Source organism: Ascidiella aspersa, chromosome 6 (genome assembly GCF_963924565.1).
Source record: "Ascidiella aspersa chromosome 6, kaAscAspe10.2, whole genome shotgun sequence".
Lineage (NCBI taxonomy): Eukaryota > Metazoa > Chordata > Ascidiacea > Phlebobranchia > Ascidiidae > Ascidiella > Ascidiella aspersa.
This window is the reverse complement of record NC_139452.1, coordinates 8,110,784-8,127,376: the sequence shown is the minus strand read 5'-3', so window position 1 is coordinate 8,127,376 and position 16,593 is coordinate 8,110,784. Positions and strand designations below refer to the sequence as shown.

At 39.4% G+C, this 16,593-nt stretch overlaps 1 protein-coding gene across 2 annotated transcripts in view; it reads left to right on the top strand.

Moving 5' to 3' along the window:
* LOC146139483 (inactive tyrosine-protein kinase 7-like) overlaps window positions 1–16,593 on the top strand; it is a 56,230-nt gene that overhangs the window by 23,914 nt on the left and 15,723 nt on the right. For both annotated transcript variants that reach the window (XM_083391465.1, XM_083391464.1), the window contains exon 6: window positions 11,931–12,084. In XM_083391465.1, coding sequence (XP_083247591.1) covers window positions 11,931–12,084 — 154 coding nt within the window. The remainder of the gene's footprint in view (window positions 1–11,930; window positions 12,085–16,593) is intronic.

The following is a 16,593-nucleotide window of genomic DNA, read 5'->3' as shown; positions in this document are numbered from 1 at the left end:
TAAGAAAATAGTTTAATTTCTAGTTTAAAACTTCGTCTCGCCCCTGCGCCATTATGCCAAGTTAATTTATGTACATAAACACTGACTAGTAGGCATGCCATCCCAAAGGAATACTAAAGTTCATTCTGCCCCTTATAATTTGAAATACTCTTTTGTCGATAAATCCTGTGGACAGTGACAGTATTTTGTTGTGCTCTAACGTTTGACAAAAACATCACGGTGGCATGGAGAAGTAAAAGCCCAGTGGTCGCTTTTGAGGCCTTGTTTATAAACTAACCAGGGCCGCAGCACTCTACCATAAAACTATAGTTAGTAGCAGTCAGCCCGAACACGCCGTAGCACAAGTTACGTAACCGAGGCCTTTCACTAGTACGGCGTCGACAATAGGTCAAAACGATATCAGTCGTCGGAGGCCGCTGCTTGCGCAAACATAGGCATTGTCGCGCGACCACGCTGCTGTTTGGAACAGAGCTAACGCGAGAGTAGCTTTAGATGGGAGTTGGCTGCTATGTTGTAGTGTACGCCGGGTCCAGTCGCGTTTTTTGTTTGCTTTGGCCGTGACTGATGGAAGACGTTGTTCAGCCCGATATGTGGCGATTCTGTGATTTGAAGACGCGCCCTTGTTTCGGAGCTAGTGCTGTGTCAACACTATTTGCTACGCGATTTTGTTTTATTCCCTGGCCGCATTCAAGCAGTCTCATGTGCCTTTTTGACACCGATGGTATTTTATTTCTAATTTGCCAAGCATTTCCTGAAAACAACAACCTTAGCTTTGACGTTGGCCGTAAATAAATTATAACTTATTACTTGCTTTTGCAGCACATTTTTGCGCTGAATTTAAGGGTTTCTCTGTATTGTTAAAATAAAGTCCTAATGTACCGAATCTTGTATGGTACTTTTTGGTGCCACTCTCGCCACCGTTATTACCCCCAAAATTGTAATTGACCGAACCAGGTTTACATAGTAGTTGCTTAAAAAAATAATTATATATACGTAAAACTCCCTGGATCGCGAGTAGAAAACATCTTTCTGTTTCTTTTAAAATACTGCTATAATCATCAATTAATTTACAAACAACACCAAGAAGTGCCAATAAATTGTATTCCAATGAATTAAAAAAAGTTTAACAATTTTAAAGAAAGGTAGGGCTTTTTGTTATTCCATGTTAAAATATAACACCTCATATCATTGTCAAAATTACCCTTATTTAACTGTCAAATTTATTGAAAATAATTACCCGTAGGCCGAAAACCACTTGAGTGGTTTGGCGATTAGTAAGCAGTTAGAACTAACTACAGAAAAGCAATGGTAGAACAACGCAGCCTCTTACTTTTCAATATCGGCACACCCGTTCCGAACGGGTCAAACAAAGGTCACGCACAATAGTTGTTATTGTCCAAATTCGAATCTCGTTTTCGTTGAGCCGAAACACGAAACAGGGCAGGAAAACAGCGTTTTTTGGGGGCGACCTAGCAGAGCTAAAAGGCTGCAAGACTGATTGCGATCTGCGAGTGTGAATTATCGTTGCGAGTCGGGCTCCAATCGACCAGATGCCATTCGCGATAAATTCAGGGAATTTTAAGTCCGCATTGCAAAAACTATACCACGCTTGTTTTTTCTGGCCTCCCCTACTGCTACTGTTGGTTTGCGTTGTATGTAGCTGCTTGTCTTTGGCAATGTTATTTTGCTTTAGCAGTGTTAAAAAAAAAGCTGAAAGTGAAAAAAAAAAACACAAATAAGACAGCAGCATTATTAAATTTAGCACGTTGAAGTGTCAAAATAAAATCATTTTTAATTTATTTTTTGTCGTTTAATTAAAATCTAGGATGCCAATAAACCTGAATTTTGTTTCTCCAGTGTGTCCGAAACCAAATGTAGCCCTTTTAATTGTTGAAAACAAACAATCCTTTTTCCTTTAAGTCTTTCTATTACGAAAAGCGATTGCACAAAAAGTAGCACTTTCCAATAACCGTCCGCAAAAAATAGAACATAACAACATTATAAAGGATAAATACAACCCCAAGCAGGATTTTTTTTAAGGTTTGGTTTGGGTGACCGCCAAGTAGTTTTAAGAGACCGCAAGTGTTTCATTTAAATACCAAAAAGTTGCAAGTCCAAAATTTGGGAAACCGCTGGAGAAATTTGGGGGACCGTTTCGGTCCCCTAAAACACCTTAAAAAAAACACTGACCCCAAGTGTCGTGTAACTGCGTTGCCCAAACGAAAAATACCCAACAAAGTAAGAAACAGGGCAACGCTTTAAGCCACACACATACTGTAAGATTTTATCCAGTCCAGCCCCTCTTACTCACGCCGTCTTTTGATGACGTCACCCTGCTTGTTCTGGAATCTTCTTTTAACGGGAACGGGGCCACCCGAGTGGGGATTATCCCCTGCAGATGTCCATTGAGGGCCACTCGGCCCGTAGACACCCCGGCGGCCCCCGGTTGTTCACGCCAGTCGAAAAACGCCGTTGTTTTGCCGAATTTTTTTACTTTAAGGGCCCCATGGCGCCCCGAATTGCTGAAAAGTATGGTGTTAAGCCTCTTGAACAAAAATGAGCTGTTAAGACGTGTGCGAAGTTATAAAACTTGCAATGCTTTTAACTCGTAAATTGTTTTCTTCATGTTACAAAGTCTTACCCATAAATTTGCGCGCATTTTGTTTATTTTCCCTTAATGAAAACTTACTATTGGGCCGGGCATAGCTGAATATTGCGGTATAACTATTGATATTAATTCGACAAAAACGTAAAATTCTGGAAAGTTGCGCGTTTATTTGTATACGTTCACCTATTCAGTCGCCTTTTCCGTTAATCTCATTTTCCACATTTTACGTGCTGTGGTGTAGGAAATCGGTTGTGTCGAAAGTATTTCCGTTGCTAGACGGTCGTCGATCAACGTCCCTTCATATATCACTCGCTTGTTACGCCACGCGCTGCTACTTTTATTAAATTAAACTGACGGATTCCTGTTTGAAACGTGGCGGAATTCTGACACGACCGCTACTCAAAATCGAGGCAGCTGCAAACGTATGTGTGAACTTTCAATTGTTCGCGCCAATGCTTAAATTGCGGTTTATAATCACAAGTGAAGATAGGTGTGTTTATTGTTTGGGAAACGGATTTCCTGGGAGCATCAAAGTCAGCCGCTCACTGATCGCAACATCAGCAGAATACATTTGAAGGAACACGATTAAGAGTCCAATAAATAATTGAAAAACACTGCCAAAATAACTTACAGTTTTTCCGTTCAATGAAAATCGAATAGTTGTTCCTAATAGACTATTTACAACACCAATCGTTACAGTTAAATAGGCTTTTGATTGTACATATAATTTTTTTTTACCCCCAAATCCTATGTGGAACAAATTTCCTTCACAAATTTAAAAATTCCCTGCAAAAGGGAGCCAAGTGGCATGTTTAAAACAGTATAAATTTGAACTTTGCAGCAATGTTTTTCCTTGCAACAACTTTTTATTTATTTACAATTTTTTTTTAATATGGAGTATAGTATTGTGAGCGTTTCGTCTATAGCCTTGGATAACGATTTACTCCCCGTACTGCAAAACACATATTCAAAAATATTTCGTTTTCCAGGTTTGATTTATCATTTTCTGTTCACTACGCACGTGTTATTTTGTTCCACAGCCGAGCAATCGCCCACACTACAGCCTATAGTAGCAATTGACCGCGTCTCAAGTGGTCTTCTTCCGTTTAGCCACACATGCAGTTTCTGTGTGGGATGCACTACAGCAAAGCTTAAGCAGGCGCAGGTGGTAGCCGCTCCAAATTGACCCAAATCCTTTGCAGCCACTTACGGAAAACTTATACACCAATCGAGAGTCACGAATCGGCCAGCGGGCTTTAAGCAGCCAAGTTTGAGTTGCATAAACGCGGATTTTTATAATACAGCTGCCCTTTTTTAAGCGCGCGTTTATACTTTGTCCACTCACATTGGAGTTGGTTATGAAAATGTCTCAAAATCGTAATCAAAAATGCATAGGTGACTGTTTTCGAAGAAGCCGTTTAAACTGACCTATATAGGGCTTTCATAAACGCCCAGCCAAAATGTTAGCATGTTTAAACGTATATGCTCTTTTTCAAACCACGTATTTTTCGGAAATTATTATCAGTTAAAAGAAAGGCGTAAAACCTATGGGCAGCTATGATGTTGACATTCTTCATATCGGATCGACACCGATATTACCCTAGTATCGGATGAGTTCCGACTACCGATACTATCACTTGACATCGGGTATCGGCTACGATCCGATATTATCGGACATTCCTTTATGCGGTTTTACAAATTATATTACACCTTTGGGTTTGTCCAAGTTTTCAGTGGTTGAGTGGGAAATCAATGGCACAGGACTGAGAAAAAAACGCCAGGCTACGTTTTAAGTATAGCCTTGCCCCAACTAGACGATCGTGGAATTGCTGGGAAAGCACTTGAAAAACTATTTCACGGCCAATTGGCAGTCCATGCCCCCGGCCCCTATCACTTGTCGACAACCCACGTCGCCTATTCACCGCTGAAAATCGGCTCCCCTCTTATTGGCGCTAACCTGTCTTTGTTGACCTTGTTTATTGACTGGCGTGCGATCATCGCATTGTACGAAAAAATTCGATTTTTACTTTTTGTCAATTTTTTAACAGGAAGTATTTTTACTTTTTCTCAATTTCTTGCAGGAAGTAAAGCGAATTAAAACGTCGTTTTGACGTTTGAAAGTTTTTTTCTTAATTTCTGCGTTAATTTTTTTTTTGTTGTAGGACAAACCCTGCAATATAAACTTTGTGTTGGCGAGTTTTCTTATTCTTTTTAATATGCCAAGAACCTGCTGAACGACTCATATAGCTTTTTAGCCGGGAAAACTCACGCTCGCAAAATATTCGCCCAAAAAAAAAGAAAAAAAAAAACTTGCAGCAAACAAAATCAACCGCATTTCCGTTTCCACAGCCGCTAACACGAATTTCGATCCATGTTATTAACAGCAAATTGACTCTGCCATAGAAAATGAGTTGGTGCATGTAAAACATGGTTGTTAACAGTTTTGACGTGCTCTAACCTAAGCCGGCGACCCATTGGTTGAGTTGAGAAACACCTTTTTTTCTTTAAGAACGAATGGATGTAAAAAGAATAAAATATAAAATAAAAGAACATATTTTTAAAGTGTTCGCCTAACACAACTTCAGCCTTTTACTTTGGTTGAGTTGAGAAACACATATTTTCTTTTAGAACGAATGTATATGAAAAAATAAAATTTAAAATAAAATAACACAAATTTTAACGTGTACGCCTAACACAAGTTTAGCCTTGTACTATTGTACACGACTCGGCAAAATGAGGTCATGTTAAGTACAGTTCCACTCTTTCCTACCGCCCTCACGTCTTACCAACCGCCCCTATGATTGACGTGTGTTGATAAACACCACCGTGACCTTTGTAACGGTGACGTAACTCTGTCGCAAGGCTCGTTTTTGCTCCCCAAGCGCCCCGTCACCTTTCTGAAATGCTTCCGTGAAATGAGTTGCTGTATAAGGTAGCCTTTTGTTACTGGTCTGGGCCACCTTGCGTTATGTAGACTTTGTTGGGTGTTACAACTATTTTTGTTGCTGCTTGTTACCTGCGACTCAAATTGTAAGTTGTACATTTTCCAAACCGAAATTTTGGAAAACAACTATTTAAGGAGTATTTTGCTACATTTTATTTTTGATTTATTCATGAACGATGTTAGAATTGTTAATGTATTTTTTTTTAGTTTGTTTTGTTAAGGATTTTTTGAGTTTATTTTGTTGATGCTTTTTCTTAAATTGTGTTTTTTTGATTGTCTATTCTTAACTTAATATTTATATAAAAGTCTTCCACATTTCGTTACTAAATGGGTTGTAATCGCAGTTACCAGTTTGACTCGGCCCATTGTCTAGAAATAAACTACGGTAAACAAACCAAAAAAGTAACAATTTCGTTGCCTGTATTCGCGCACAGCCTACTTGAGCAATGAGTCATTGACGTTTTTTTATCTGAGTCAAGTTTCCGAAAGAATCGAGAAACGATACTTGGTCCCTTGTTTAACGTCAAGTGTCTCGCCTGCGAAAAAGCCTTTGAGCTTGGTGGTGGTCTGCCTTGCTTAAATTTTCTGTTTTTAATTTGGATTCGGGTTTTTTTAAAGACAACCCTAGTGATTACTTAGTGATTGCACAATAAGGTATTAAAACCGTTTTCATTAGTAGAGCTGCTGGTTAAATACCATATACCTTTTTTGTCATAATGCCAGTAAAACGCCGTAAAGAACGAAAATATTGTGCAAATTAATTAACTAAGATAAAAAATACGATTTAAAAAGAGCAGCGTTTTTGATCAAGTTGATCCAGGATAGGTCTCTATTGAAAAACTTACCCATAGTAATTGCCCATAGCAACCAAGCTGTATCCACCTCTACGGTTGCAGGGATTGCTCCCACGAACCCGGTTTAAAGTGATACCCGTGGTAAAACCGCTGCCTGCTTTCTGCTCCTGCGACCCATTAAGTGTGTTTAGGTGGGTGGCGCCTATTTCAGGCGAATGGCAGCACAAATCTCACTCCAAGTGCTAGTTTTGTGTATTATTGCCGCTTCGCTGGGCAATGTTCTATAGACAAGGTTGCTTGGGTCTCTCGTGAAAATTTCCGATGTCTAACCATCTCACGCGATAAGGCCGAGGCCCGATTGCGTTTTGCCTTGTTCCGCTAAGGTTTTTCACTTCGGCTTGACTTATTTGAGACAGGTTGAAAAAATATGGCGAGGCATCGTATATGAAGCTTGTGAATCGGCAAAGAACGTTCATAGTTGTCAACGATACCTACCCTAAATCCAACCAGCAATTAACCTGGCGTGGCGTGTCAATTACTACGTTGTAATTTTACAATGAAGATACTCTTATCATATGGCGTGTGTTCTTTGCAGAGTACTGAGATAAAAAAAATGGTAGAAAATCCTCATTCGGATTGAGATGTGTGAATGCAGGGGGTTTCAATTATAGCTCGACAAACTTCCCTGAACGTTTTTGCTTCCTTACGGTCATTAAAAAACCTGAAAATCGAAAACAAACTTTTTGTTGTCATATTTTCCTTGCTATATTATATAGTGTTGTTTCCACCAAACATGCGTAATTTAGTATATAATGTGCACCTAAGAAACGACATATAGGTAAAATCAGTTGATTGTTTTAAAACTGGTGCGACTATCCCCCTCTATTTTTATCTAGGCAAGTTTCCGCTCATACGTTCGATTCCGTCCAAATTGCTCACGTGGTCGTCTGTTAACGAACTTTGGAAAGCACTCGTAATCTTGTTGACGTTTCATGTTTGTCAACTTTTTTGCGAGCCATTGATGCGGCATCACTGCCAACTTTTATTGCCGCTTAACGGCCACTGCCTATCGTTTTCTTAAAGCAAAATGTAGGCCGCTGGTTATGTGAATTTTAAACAGAAGACGTTTTTTGACTCACTTTAGGTTGATGTTCAATTCAAATTTGCACTCACCAGTCGGACAAGTCGTACGTTCTATATGAGCAATGTAATTTACTAAGGAATTTGGCTACTGCTGTTTTGGTAATTGTGCTGATCAAGTTCTATAACTTTAAATTTCAAATGAAAATTCAACTATTGAAAGACTGTGTTTAGGTGCCATTAACAAAACAACAGCCCAAAAGTGACCCAAAAACCTTTGCCAAATTGGAACTTTAACCAACATAAGTTTCCACAAAATGTGCTGTCTTTTTGTAACCTATAACGAACCTTACTGATGCAATTGACAAAACGTTAGCCCAAAAGTGCCCCTGAAAGCATTGCCAAGTAACTTTAACCAACGTAAACTGCCACGAAATAGGCTATGTTTTCTGTAACTTATTGAACGAATCTAACTGATGCAATTGGCAAAAATGTGCTGGATTCTCTGTATCTTATTGTAAACCTAACTCAAGTAAGTGGGCAAACAAAAGTTAGGCCAAAAGTGTTAGAAAATCACCGCAACTCCACCTAGACCTGAAGCCTACAACATCCTATTTAAAAAAAAAGGTTTTCCTTTTGGTGTTATTTTGTTATCATTGAAAAAAACTTATTGAGATGCGATTGACAAAACGTTATCCCAAAACTGCCCGAAACCATTGCGAAGTAACCTTAACCAACGTACATTTCTACGAAATGTGCTAGGTTTTCTTTAACTTATAATTGTAAGTTAAACACAACGGTCTGACAATTTTACGCCAGTTTTATATAATGGTAGTTTTGATGTGAGTCGTAGTCTTCTTCAAACATAGCCAAGTTACTTTGACCAACGTACATTTCTACGAAATGTGCCAGGTTTTCTGTAACTTGTAACGAACCTACCGGATGCATTATGGAAAAAAAATATGCCAAAAGTGCCCAAAATTCATCGGAACTCGATCTAGACCCGAAGTCCCTACATCTGTTTTAGGGTTAGTCGCGTGGTTAGCGCTCCAACTGCGGCGAAACCGAATATGTAACTCAAACCGGCGTCTGCGTCTGTGAGGTCCTCCATTACGCAGACGCCTAAACTGGCATTGATTAATCGAACATGCGATTTGAGACCGATTTGGCCACGCCGGCTTATGGACAGGTCGGTTAACGTTACCGCATTTTAAGGCATAGGCTTCGTTTTAACATTAGTTTGGCCATTTTTTCAGATCGGTTAACGTTACCTTATATAGGCTCAGACTGTAGTCTCCTGCCACCAACATTTTAGTTTGTGGCAATTTTACGCTTTAACATGACGAAACGTCATACAAGTTGTGCTTTTTGTGTGCAGTATATTTATAAAAATCGGTAAAATTGTAGTCGTAAAAATTGGCGACGGTGTTTAACCTCAAAAACGTTAACAGGAATAAAACAAAGTTTTCTTTCACTTTCACATGCAGACACATTTTTTTACATGAAAGACATACGTAGTACGGAACCCAGAAAAAAAAAACTTATATTGCTTTTATATACAAGCATCATCAGTATCTGAATTCAAATGACTCTAATTTCAAATGAATCTTAGTGTGCAACCTAGAATCGTTTGTTTTCACCATGAGAGTTCAGGCGGATTATTTTTTTTTTTAAACAAAATTCCGACATATTTTTTTATAAGTGCATTCAATTTTCGTATACTTTTCTTTAGTCAATGCGATGAACTTTTAGTCAAAACAGTTTAACATTTCCAGTCAAAAATGGCAAACTTGGCCGGGTAAAAAAAAAACTAGTTGCCACCACTATGTCTTGTTTCAGCGTTTGCCCTTACAAGTGCGTTAAGCGCCGTTCTAACGCGTGTGAGTTATGCGGTAATTTGAGGCGTCTGCTTGCCATTACGCGCAAGGGCAAGAGTATGGGGTAAGAAGAGCGGGGTCGTGTTATTTTAACACGGTATGCCCGGCACGAGAGACCCGTCACCTATAGACACAACGTACAGCTAACCGGGGATCAAGCGTTAAACGCAACAGCGATCTTCTGAGGGTTTTGCACAGTCGTAAAAGCTTGTTTCTGAGAAGGTTTGTTTTAAAACATTCAACAATTTTTATTAATGGTTTTAGAATTCGTTTTATTTGAATTCGCAGAAAATTTTGATAGTTCCGGGCATAAGCTTTTTTTATTTCTATAAAATTTGACTTTTTTGGTATTATAGTTATATTTGTCTATTGATTCGTATTTTGGTAAAAATGTTCTCTTTTTTGGATAAAAGGTTTCTATTGTGTTTTTTCGAGTAAAATGGTTAAAAAAATTTTTTGTGTGTAAAATTTGTCTTTATGTTGGGACGTTGGGTTAAAATTTTTTCGTTTTCTCGACACTTAGATCAGTGGTATTTAAACTGGTATATATCAAGTGCCTGTGTTCAAACAAAATTAAGGGTGATACTCTGATCACTTCACTTTACGAAAACGAACTCATTACGAACCAGTAGAAGAAGTAATATTTAATGTCCAAAATTTAGAGGTTAATTTACTATTTTGAAGGTAAAGACTAGACTACTGGTATAAGTAATATTGAATGCCCAAATGTTAGAGTTAAATCACCATTCTGACGCTAGAACCCACACTAAGCCATTGTGGCTAATTTTGATATAAGAAATTCCCATAACAGTCATATCACTCAACAAAATATGTCGCTTGCTAAAAATACCTAATCCACCCGACCCTTTTCTACACAGGTTGGCACATTATTCCCCCATTTATGTCACAAAAAACGCCTGACCTTCACTGGTCGCGACCCAAAAAGTCAAGGGCACGATTTGCATACATTGTCCTGAACTTGACTTTTGCTGTGGCACGTTTTACTACTTGGCCGTCGGCGCTACGTTTATTTGCATTGCGCTCCCAAATGTCGGTTGCATTTCGTTTGGCGCATTCGCGGTTTCCCTATCTCAAACCTGAAAATGTGCGCGGCTTTTGGCGTCCCTTTTAGGTTGTTTGGCTGTGTTGTCAACGTATGTGATTGATGAGAATTTTAGTTTTAAGCCTAAATTAATTGCAATGTTTACCTGTCCAGTTTTCTAAGTGTTTTCACCGGAAGCTTTGATGTATAATGACGCCCTAAAATAAAGGCCAAAACGCGTTAAGGGTCTTTGAATTTATTTTATGTCCACCTTAGGGTATGTGTTTAGAAAATGCCGCAGTAAAAAAAAGAAAATTTAACCATTTTTATTGTGTTGACCATGGCATTTATACTGTTTTATTTTTGTTGTGTATTACAAAGAATTTAGTGATTTAATTTGAGGTGTTAAAAACATAAATTTTTCTAAAAAGTATTTTAACGTCTTCGAATTTATTCTATGGGTGACAATAGACAACCCTGCGCATGTCACTACTACATAGCAAGAAGTTTTTGTCGTCTGAAATTGAACTGACATCTTTGTGCGTGTTTTTCTAAGCCCATGATTTACAATTTTGTTGTGCATTAGGATTGAGGATGAAATATGTTTAGTATTAAGAACTAAACAAATTGATATTCGGTAAGTTGTAAACTGAGTTTAATCGCTACATGTGCAACCAAAGTCGACTTTTTATCCAAAAGACAATTATATTCGTAGTCTACTCTACGCAATGTATCTATAGTTCTGTTTCAAAGTTCAACATAAGGCGGGAAACGGGAGTATTTAGAAGCCGCAAGTTCGAAAAAATGGCCAGTTTCAGTCGAACTGTCTCGTTTCTCTCAAATCGTGCAGCATATGAGCGGTCGCTTCTTGGGCGATAAATGTTTACGCAAAGTTCAGCCTTGTTTCTGGCCTCGCAAAAATGCCAGCTGACGTCAGACGGGGCCGATCGAATCTCGACTTGCGACCTGTTTGCACTCGTCATTACGTCAGAGCGGTCGAGGGCGCGCAAAATTATGTCGGATTCGGAGGTTACGAGGTCCTATTATACCCAAGATATGGGAGGGACATTTTTGACTCTGTTTGAAAAATGTTGTGATGAAAAGTTGATTTTTGTCTTTTATTTTAGTGTATTTGCCTTTATTAGTTGCCATTGGTTGATTATTTCTATTTCTCGATTACGCGTGCACTGTTTTACTCCTTTTGTTTTCAATTTTTCTCTGTTTAACCCTATTATTCAGTTTTTCTACTCTGTTTTGCACAGACTTGTTTTTTCCTATTTTTTGTCTTTTAAAGTTTTAATACTCTGTTGCCTGTGCACTATTTGCGCTGTTGCCTGTGCACTATTTTTACGCTAATTTTAATTTATTTTTTTACAGAAAAACTTTCCCTTTATTTTACTGACTTTACACCTTTCACCAACCAAACAACAAACAAAAAAGTTGCTACGATCCTACAATTTGTTCCCATTACCCAATTCCAATGCTTTACACCATTTTTCGCGACCAAACCTGAAAAAAAAACATAAAAATAACCCTACAGTTTATTCAGCACCGTTCATGCAACTCTTTTTTTGTTTTTCTTCAGACCTGACAACACCGCAGGTGCTTGTGGCGCCCAGGGACACCTTCGCGGCCGACGGCGCCACTGCCCAGCTGCACTGCCGCTTCACCGCCACCCCCGCCGCCCGGGTCGCCTGGTTCCGAGACGGGCGCAACCGGGAACTCACCAACGTCACAAGGTATGTGAAAACGGACTTCCACGATAATGAAGAGCAGGGTTAAGATTTTACACTTACCTATTAGTCGATGCGTAGTTTGTTGATGTGCGACAAATTTTGTTAAGCGGAGTTCAACTATTGCTTATATCTATTACGCTTCATTGTACACACATAGTTCTTAAACAAACAATTTATTTGACTCGAAACAAACTCAATAACATTTTTGGACTTTTCTGTATTTCTTCCAAATACCTGCGTTTGAACAGACATGGGTATGCCTAAATTCAATTTGGTAAGAATGCTATTTTTTCGAAAAGTAACATAAGATGGTTCTTATAACATTCCCAATGCATTAAAAATCGAATTACGGGAACCACTGCTGTGCAGTGTGTATAGTCGCCCAGCCATACTAGCCTTATTAGATCCCAGACGAAAACAACAAGTGCCAGCCTACCCCGACTCGGCCACTCGCGTAAGGTCAAGTGCTGTCGCTTACAACTGACGCACTTCACGAAACGCCCAATTTCACGTTTCCTTGTCTGACGCCCTCACCTGGACGGCTCTTCGTTGTCTATTTTGTATGGTCTGTTGTGCGTTTGGCTTCAATCTCACGCCAGTGAAGCTAAAGCAGTGTTTCTCAACCTTTTTTCGCGGCGACCCAAATATTAAGCGTAAGTATGACAACTAAGCTTTGGCGACCTAATTGTTTTTTCTTGTAAGCGAGCAAATTCTAGGCATTACCATAAAGAATTTCGAATTTCAATAACTATACACTATTTGTATTGCTTCCTTAATTTTCCTAATTGAGAAATATTGCTCAGAAACAATCTCAATTAGTATAAACATGTGAATTGCTGCAGTCAGCAGCGACCCAACCAAATCAAACAGCGACCCAATTTTGGGTCGCGACCCATTGGTCGAGAAGCACTGAACTAAAGGCTAAACCAGTTATACACAAGTTCATAGAACTACCCGCGACATACTTGGAAATTAAACAAAACTTCTCTCATTTTCTATGATACAAAGTTAAACCATATAATACAACGCAAGGAAGATAGGTAATGCCATATTTTTTCTGTTAAACAATGGATAGCTCTATAGGAATTTAGGTTACACAGAATTTCCGGAATACCTACAGTACAGTTGCAATACGAGTATAGGCTATTTTCTAAAATTACGAAAAACCCGCGCCACACTTGAAAATCTCTCGAGGCACTCAGTTTGAAAACCGCCGACTATTGTGGTTTCAATCAGACTTGTCGAATCGGGAAAGACCCGTTTAATCTTGAGCGGTAATTGGTAATTTCCGCATACGCTTCCCGCCTTTACCTTCACCAGTTGTAAGGCCGACGCGCCTCTGGGAATTTGATTATCACCTTTTGCGCGTCGCCGGGAAACGCCTTGGTGCCGCAATTATTCCGAATTCCTCAGTAATAAGTCGCTAAACAATATGTGTTGCGTTTTACACCCTTTTGGGTAAATTTGAGGTTAAACTGGCGATGGCTTTCATATAACAAAAGCAACTAACGCCCATTGTGTTGTTAAACCAGTATTTTCGGTCGGTGTTACATCAAACATCAGTTAAATTAATAAATTTCTCGTGGAAGACCGATATTTCCCGAATTCCTCAGTAGAAAGTCGCTAAGCAATGTGTAAGGCGATGCTATTCTCAAACCTGGTTAAATTTAAGGTTAAACTTTTCCTAATACTTGGTATCGGTCAATAAAGCGGATTATTTACGTGGCTGCCCTAAAAAAGTCAAAGCACTGATTTTGAAGACAAGGGGGTGACCGCCACGATTTACTTTAATGTACACATTATATTTTCTGCTGTTTTGAGCGGACTTTTAAATAAATACGTGGCTTCATAACTAGGGACGTCCGATGTATCGGATCGGAGCCGATACCCAATGCCCGACGTCCGATACTAGAATGGTATCGGTGCCGATCCGATAGCAAATAAATTTGTTGTTTAGCCGTGGTTTGCTATCTAGTTTTACGTTTTAGCTTTAGGATAAAATGTAGTGTATTAATAATTACGTTTCATTTTTTTTTTCAATATTGCCTAATTGACCAATGTAAAGACGTACTTTGGCATCGGGACACACTTTTTGCTCAAACTATCGGTTATTAGTATCGAAAACTAAGTACCGGACATCCAGAGTCGATAAACAACCTACCACTAAAATGCCCTTTGCCGATTCAAAGTCAACCCCCGCAAAAATACCCCATTACCCCGCGGCTTGGTGCCATTGGCCCCAGCACACTGCCCAGCATTCCAGACGCGCAAATACGCGACGCCCCAATTACAAGGCGACGGGCGGAAAAACACGAAAATCAAACCGCGCTAATCCAACAAAGCATTGTCGTTTTTTCCGGCCCCAAGCGTTCCTTCCAATTTCTGGGGCCGGGTAATTGGCCCACGCCCTTTCAGTCTATCACTTATGGCACTGGTGATAATGGTATTGATTCACGCTCGACCTACCAGGACCACAACATGCGGTGACCGTTATAGTTGGAATGCGTATAGCAGCTCCGTTTTAAAGCCCGTGGCCATTGACTGGTTTTTGGTTTTGATTTTTTCGTGCGAATGACGCGGCACCAAAGAGACAAACCTAGTTTCAGACCAGTTGTCCCGCATACCTAGTTTTGGTTTGACCATGAAAGGCTAGGAATGTCTGATACTTGATATGTGATCCAACACCGATACCCGATATTTTTGACAAAAAGTATCGCTTTTCGATACAATACCAAATGACGTCATTACTATGCCAAACCAGCAAAATAAGAAACTCAAACGTTTAAAGATAGTTTTTTCAGGCTATTAAGACGAAAAGTTTCTTTAACGTTTATAAGTCGAGTTACCTCCAGTTGTTCACCTGCTGTTATTTAGCAGCACCGATGCCACCCTCGTATCGGACGAGTACCGATACTTCCACTTGGCATCGGGTATCGGCGCCCTTCCGATGTTATCAGACACTCCTAATGTCCATTCATTAAAACAAAGTAATTTTAATGGATCGGAACTGTTTTGCATAAACCGAAAGACGTTGACAGAGTTGTAGCACACTCGAGGTCGCGTGATTTTGATTGCAGCAAGCTGTTAATGCAAAAAAGAGAGGGTAAGAAATAAAATAAACCCATTTCTTTTGGCGCTATACCCCAACTACCCCCCTTCTTGTATGATTTGTTTTGCTAAAATACCAAACTGTGGCTTATTCGAGTTTGACTATACACTTAAAAAACTTCAGTTTTTTTAAAAAAAGGTAAAAACAATATTACACGTTTGTTTATCTGGAATATGTTGACTATATAAGACAGACGGAAACTGCTGTCAAAGGCTTCTGATTAAATTAATGAAAACCCCATCACACTTCAAAAACTTGATATACAAAGTTCATTTGAGTGTTGTTTTCCGACCTCAGAAAAGCCTTCTTGGCCGATCAAAAATCATTTAGGTCACACCCCACGTTTTGTGATGCCGTTAGTTTCGCCTTAGCCAGGGTTTCTTAGTCAGGGGTGCTAGACGTGTTATAAGGGTGTGCAGAGATGCTGAAACAGACACAGAAAATGTGTACTGAAACTAACCCACATTTTGGTATTGTGTTACTGGCGTTATCGGTTACTTGCATAAAAATAAAATTACAATGTAATAAGAATAACAAAGTCGTAGGTATCATTTTGAACGTTTCGAATAACTCTTTATTATTTTTCAACATAAAGAGGTATAGGGAACGTTCAAAATGCTACCTACTTCTGTATGGGCTTTTATATTCTCATTAGGTCTTACTACAACCTCAAGCCATTATGCTCCAAAAATTACAATGGTTTCGTTACTTAAGCAATTCTAGAAAAGGGTGTGATGATTGATTGCTGATTTAAATGGGTGCAGCCAAAAAAAAGGTTAACAACCACTGACCTTAGTTGTTGCAAAACGAGCCTAATGTGTCGCGTCAATCGCTTATTTTGTCGTGCGCGGTCAAAGTTTCGAGCGGTTTCTTTGTGACGCCTTGTTGTTGTTTTCGTGTTTTGAGGCCTCGGTCTGATTCCCCTGACACACAACAACGCCCTGCAGAAACAACTTTTCGATTATGGGCGTGGATCGTCTGCTATATGGATTGCGTTTAACGTGACATTTTTTTTAATTTTCTTTTATTGGAGTTCTGTTACAGCGGCAACCGGTTGAAGTGTTTTTTAAGCATTTTACACGTAGTAAAAAAACGTAAAGTACCAGACTACCCGGGCCTCGACAAAGTATTGCCAGTGGGTGAATTATATAACACCCTATCACTCTTAATGCTAAAAATCCACCTTAATTTAGTTGCGTAAATGGGCGGAATACAATCTGTAGAGTCGCAGCCGGACTCGGGACTCGACGAAATCGCAAATTTTGTCGCAGCCGGACTCGGGTTATTATTGACCGACTCCGCAGCCCTGGGCAGCTGTTTCACTACTTGCAACTGTCAAGCTGATCTACGTGCGCCAAAAAAGATAAAACCAACACTGCACTCTTGAATCTTGTTCAAAGGCA